This window comes from Clarias gariepinus, chromosome 5 (assembly GCF_024256425.1).
Source record: "Clarias gariepinus isolate MV-2021 ecotype Netherlands chromosome 5, CGAR_prim_01v2, whole genome shotgun sequence".
NCBI lineage: Eukaryota > Metazoa > Chordata > Actinopteri > Siluriformes > Clariidae > Clarias > Clarias gariepinus.
Genome location: NC_071104.1, coordinates 17,528,245 through 17,535,000, shown reverse-complemented (window position 1 = coordinate 17,535,000; position 6,756 = coordinate 17,528,245). Strand labels below are relative to the sequence as shown.

General features: G+C 37.9%; 1 protein-coding gene across 1 annotated transcript in view; it reads right to left on the bottom strand.

Annotated features, from left to right (window-relative positions):
* Nucleotides 1-6,756, bottom strand: part of man1a2 (mannosidase, alpha, class 1A, member 2) — an 85,408-nt gene that overhangs the window by 28,328 nt on the left and 50,324 nt on the right. The window contains exons 5-6 of the mRNA XM_053496176.1: nt 5,426-5,544; nt 3,206-3,286 (exon numbers count right to left, since the gene is read on the bottom strand). Coding sequence (XP_053352151.1) covers nt 3,206-3,286; nt 5,426-5,544 — 200 coding nt within the window. The remainder of the gene's footprint in view (nt 1-3,205; nt 3,287-5,425; nt 5,545-6,756) is intronic.

Genomic DNA, 6,756 nt, shown 5'->3' with positions numbered 1-6,756 from the left:
AAAAAAATGGGTCATTTTCATTGGTTTGGTCACCTGGTAACAGCGTAAAGTATTTTCCTGCACATCCCTTCATGAAATCAAGCACAGTGGGAACAAGACATTGGGTCACTAATTAACCTAAGTGAGCACTGTAGGGTCAGTAATCACTGTTCTACCCTCTTAGCTAATTTTGTTGTTAATTTAGCATGGCAGGAAAAAGGTCTGTCTTTAGCTGCAATATAAAGAGGGAGGTAAAACTAGTTTAGAATAAGAATGTTCTCCATCAGGCCTATTGATTGGACCTGTGGTATGAGTGTATAATTTAGAGTCTTGCCTCTCAGCCTGCACACAATCACAAACGCACCCAACACTTCATTTTTTATTTATAAATTTGGTTTTCTTTAAATAATTTTTTAAACCGAGGCAAGCTACATTTCTCAGCATTTTTAAATATTTGTATTTCCTTTAAATATAGAATCAGGCCTAAATATTCAAATCACCTTTTCTTCTGTAGGGTGAGGGGTTAAAACCTGTCAGATGGAATTTTAACACAAGCACAGTTAAGCTCAGACTAGTTTAAAATGTTTTTTCTATCTCTTTGCTAAACACATTCTGCACAGCAAACCCCTGTGGGTCAAATGGTGTCATGCAGGTAGTCACCTAAAGCCTTTAACAAGGCATGGAGCAGCTTTTAGCTTTGCATTCCAAATGGCACAGCTGAACAGCTTAAGGCATATAAAACTACAACTGTGTCTTCAGGTTCAGCTTGTAAATTATTGTGCAAGTATTAACAACATGGGGTTTTATGAGGTGCCTGTATTCTGGTGTTCATCAGATTTGGAGGTACAGTAGCTAAAAGAATATTAGGACAGGTTTTGGACAATTCTGTGCCAAGAAGTAATTTCATTGCCTTGCATTATGCCTTAAGCTTATGCAAGTAATATTAGTACTGAATGTTGAACTTTAAAAGCACCCTATAAAAAATGCTTCTGATGAAATTTGAGAGATATTAAGGGGACAAAATGAAATTTCCATTTGATGTTTTATGGATATCAGCATGTTAACGGAGCATTCAAACTTTTCCATTTTTCTATTAAGGGTGAGTCGTGACTGACTCTTTTCACAAAACAGCACTTTTAGAACAGGTTTGGCTGCTGAGGGACTAAATATGCACTAAATTGTCCTTTTTTTTTTATTCAGTAAACATCACAGTCTTTATAACTGTCCCTCCATATTTTGCTTCAGGAATTTTGAAGCTGAAAAATTACAAAAAGCAGTATAGCTCGCACTGGGATTCCCATAAAGTGTTGTCTGACGAGTGCTGGACCTGAGCACAGAAGATGATTTCGGCTTGTGCTGGAAACACCTGTTACTAAGGGCTCTCGGGCCAAGAGAGACCTTTTCAGTCAATTAATGAGCTGTTAATTATAGTCTAGAGGCTCAATGTAGGAACACATCTCTAAACTCTACAGTGCTACATTTCTCTTTCATCTTTCATTCCAACACACAGGCTAGGACAGAGGGCTAAAGAGAACTGAAAAATAAGGAGCAAAAAAAAAAAAAAAAAAAAAAAAAAAGAGTAAAGGGGAGAGGAAAGGGTGAGTAAACATCATCCATCATGTTGAAGCAGGCTGGTCGGGAATATTCTGACAGCAGTGGGCCAGAATGGAGGCAGCGGTGCTGTGAGGAGAGTCACAAGAGCTTTATGTCTAGTTAAACTTTCCACTTAATTCTCCTCCTTCGTCTCCATTCTCCTTTGTCATTTTAAAGATGTATTTCTAGATCTATCCCTTTTTCCATCTTCATCTCCATTCTTTAATTCCATTTCCCTGCTGTATCTGTCAATCTTTACCTCCACTCTTCATTTCTCAACTGTATTTCTGGAACCATTTCTTTTTGTCTAGCCTGCATCTGTGAAACAAAGTTTGATTTCTTTCACATCCATTTCTAGCACACCAAGTCTTTACGAGTTAGACTAATGAGGAAGAAGTTCAAGGTTAGAAGACTCTGATACACCTTTTCTGGTTAAGAACTTTAAGAGGGTCTCAAGCTGCAACCTCAAATTTAAAGGCAAAAAAATGACTTTAAGAAACTGAACAGTCCGCTTCATATCACACCACAGAACTATGTTCTGGTCTCTGAATTGGCTTAAAAGTAAAGAAATTTGTCACATTATTCTCCCGTTAAAAAAACTATTTAAAAAAACTTATTAATCTTTACCAAACAAACATATAATTTAAGGAGATATAGATAGATAAACGTTTCTCAAATGTCTGAATTCAAAAACCTTGTTTGTTTGGAACAAAAATAATTCAACACAGTGTCGAATCATTCAAGTAGCTGGACATCAATAATTCAGCTCAAATCCATGTACTTCAGTCAGGACTTTAAGAGAAATATACATTCATGCACATATCTTAAATCAGCCAATTATGTGGCAGCAGTACAACGCATAACGTTTGAGTACTTTGAGTATTTCAGAACCTACTAATCTCCAAAGATATTGCCACACACATGCACGTACGTGTGCACGCACAAACAGTCTTTAAAGTTTTCACAGAATGGTGCATTTAAAAAACAGACCATGATACGGGTGCGGGCAGAAATGCATTATTGATGAGTGGCGTCATAGAACAATGGCCAACTACTACAGACAAAATAGTACTACAAAATACCCACACTTATAGGTGAAGCATCTACTGACTGCTCTGTTCTGTCCACCTAAACTGGCACACACACTGCAGCATTAAGGATCAACAGCTTTGAGATTGTAGGCCATTTTTATTTCCCATCCAGAATATAACCAGTTGTGCTCTCTTAAGTCCCAGACCACAAATGCTTATGGTGCTGCTGCAATTCAAACAAAAGCCCCTAACCCAAAGTGGTTGTGTCATTTGGGCCCTTACACTAAAAACAGGAAGGTTGTGGTACAATATGGGAGTAGATATGCTATATGTGAGTAAGCTAGCAGTAGAGAGAGTTAATTTGCCTGAGGAAAACCTATTTCCTCAAAGAGCACTCACTATTCAGGACAGTGGGACCATGTCATGAGGGACACGTACAAAATACAACAAGTTTTTCGGAGAGCTTTTTTTTTTAGGTTCTTCCTTATACTAAAATTTTGATTACATAATTACTACATTTCTGAGCATTACGTACACTGCTCTCTGTGATATTTATTTATTTTGATTTCAGAACCATTAGCAAATATTCTGGTGAATCTTACTTCTTGCCCAGAGAGGTAGTATGCAGCAAGCAGTCCTCCAATAAAGCGGATATTGACCTCAAAGACAGACACTTCTACATTCTGTGGAGAAAAAGAAGAACAAGGAATAAATATTTTAGACCTGTAGAAGCAATATCCTCAATACCACACCTTGGCAGAATATACCATGCATTTAAACAGTGCTGTGTGTGTGTGTGTGTCTGTGTTTTGAGATTGAGAACCAAGAATAAAGATGTTTCTTGTCCTGTATGTGAGTAAGTCTGCTGTGATTAACATCACTGAGAGAATCCCATCTACAAATTGGACTTTGGGACACACACACACACACACACCATCAATAAAACTGCTGGTGCACGAATGCATAATAAGACGACGAACTGAGACGGTGTGAGTTACAGTATGAAGAGTTGCTATGTTGTAAAACCCATTTTTACAGTGTGCAACCTAAAATTGGTCATTCAATCCCAAAAACGCCTCGCTGCAACATGAACTCACTTATCCACTTCTACTCAGGAAGATGGGATGACTTCTTAATGGAACAAAAACGACAAGGCCATGCTTCAAATTCAAATCAAATTCTAATTTTATTTGTCACATACACAGTGCTTTAGATAACTCTTTGATTTTCCATCTTTTTCTCCAGCTATACTTTCAAGAAAGTGTTCTTGAAGAGGATAAACATGGATGGAAAATGTTAAATCAAAGTCCAGGAGCTCAGCTTTTTGGTTAGTTTTCACAATTACTGTAACTATTATGGCGTGCAGCCTCATCCATCATCACAGCTCTACCAGAGAGATACATGCACAGAATAAATTAGCAGATATGAGCATACTACTTAAATAGACTAGATCAGCTCTTTGAGATTATACAACTAGGATGCAACTATTGATTATTTTTGTATTTTTTATAATAGCAAAAACATCTGAATAACCTATAACGAAAAATTATATTCTTTTTAAAAAAAATTAAAAAGAGACCCAGCGGTATTGTACAAATCATATTAGAAACACTTGTATGGTACACCATCCAATTACCAAACCTGAATAAATAGATTTCTTCATTATCCAGTAAACCTTTAACAAGTTGATAAAGTTGACAACTATGCATGTTAATTGTCTTTTTGTGGTTTGAATGATGAAAAGATGTGGCATGTGTAATCCAGCAGTAATTGAAACACTAGAGACCTAAAAATATTGGCAGTGGAAAATAAAAGCAAATAGGGTCAAAAGTTTACAACGCCCAGCACTGGAACACTTTGGTTGTCTCTTAACCATTAAACACACTCAATAATTAGTGAAGAAGACCGTCGGCCACTAAGGCTCTGGTCATGTCCCGAGAGTCACAGACCTAATACATATGTATTGCTACTGATAATAACACTCACTGCTATTATTAATACTGACTAAAGCTACAAACGAACACACACTGTTTATCCCCATTGGCCAAATAAGAGACCGAAAAGCTTTGGTGTCCGATGTTCAGAAAACTGAATAAAATTCTGGCAGAAAGAAAAGGCCATGTCTAATAGAAGTTCTTCATACAAGATAACCATTAAACTACTAGGCAGAGGTGTTTGGGTGACTTGGACTTCAGACATACTAATTTTAAATTCGTCTCTCTTGTAGCCTTTTGAGTTCTGTCTGGATGTATTAGGTAATTCAGTATTTATTTATTTTTAAAAAACCTTTGAGGTGATCATATATAAAATAGCCTAATATTGAGTAGGTCCCCACCTTATGCCAAAAAGATAGTGATACACTGTTTTCTGACACCTTTCCATCATAACCAGCATTAATCTTTTTATCAATTTGATCTACACCAGCGCTCGTCAAAGTCACTCAAGTAATAATTATACTCAATATTAGGGGAGTGGTCGTAATGTTATGGCTAATCAGTGACGAAAGTGCGACTAAATTTTTCTTTGGCACTCGGTTACTCCAAAGGGCTCACTTGGCATGCGACCTCCCCTTCAGAAGATGTGTGCAGGGGGCGGGGCCACTAAATCTGACACGGGTGGTGATTATTATTAACGTACCCTGCATGAAGCTTAGCTCGAAGTCCTGTGATATTTCTTTGTCATAAGATATCAGAACATATTCTTCTTATTTTTTAACACAAATTTTATACTGAATGGATGAACAACTTTATATTCAATAATGAAAAGGCAAACACTATTTGTAAATGTGTGTAAATATTAAGTATTTGGATATGAACACTTACCACACTGAAGTCCAGGTTCTTTTCAATCCACGCCTGACCATCTTTAAACTCGTCATGGAGGCCCATTATGTACAGTGTGTCCAGGGCGTCCACTATCGAGGCTCCTAGCTGGGAATTACCTGCAGGCGCACAAGCAGAGCAAACATACACGTGTCAGAATACACCATAATTAATATCAAACACCAGACAAAAGCAAATGTCAAGTATCATTAGAATGAGCACATATAGTGCTAAATCCTATGGTAAAGAAAAGGGTGGAGGTTTGGGCTCATGACTTCAAAATAGAACTTGAAGAAGAAGAAGAAAAGCAGCTTTATTTATTAGTTTTATTTAATAAAAGTAAAAATTAATAAAACTGGCATCCAATTCTTAATCCATAGGGTTTGATATGACAGCTATAATAGCTTTAACTCTTCTGGAAAGGCTTTCTACAAGGTTTAGAAGTGTGTTTATGGGAATTTTTGACCACTGGTGCGCAGTCGTGTTGGAACAGGAAGGGGCCGCCCGCAAACTGCTCCCACAGTTGGGCAGCATAAAACTGTCTAAAATGTCTAGGTATGCTGAAGCATTAAGGGTTCCTTCACTGTAACTAAGGGGCCGAGCTAACTCCTTGGGGAAAAAAAATAAATAAATAAAAAATCATTATCCCCTTCCACCACACTTTACACTTGGCACAATGCAAGTACCGTTCTCTAGACTCTTCTACTAGATTGCCAGACAGAGAAGCGTGGTTCGTCACTCCAGAGAACACGTCTCCACTGCTCTAGAGTACAGTGGCAGTGTGCTTTACACCACTGCATCCAATGTTTTTGCACTTGGCTTGGATGCAGCTGCTCGGCCATGGAAACCCATTCCATGAAGCTCCACGAACAATGTTCTTGAGCTAATCTAAAAGTTATATAAAGTTTAGAGGTCTGTAGCTATTGACTCTGCAGAAAATTGGCAACCTCTGTGCACTTTGTATCTCAGCACCTGCTCGCCCCACTCTTTGATTTTACATGGCCTACCACTTTGTGGCTGAGTGGCTGTTGTTCCCAATCGCTTCCACTTTGTTATAATACCACTAACAGTTGACTGTAGAGTATTAAGCAGCAAGGGAATTTCACAGCTGGACTTATTGCGCAGGTGGCATCCCATCACGGTACTATGCTGGAATCCCAGAAAGTGACATTCTTTGACAAACTGTGTCAAAGCAGTCTGCATGCCTAGGTGCTTGATTTTATACACCAGTAACGTTGGAAGTGATCAGAAAATCTGAATTCAATGATTTGGATGGGTGAGTAAATACTTCTGGCTATAAGATGTCCTTCCTAATTCTGTAAAGTATACTA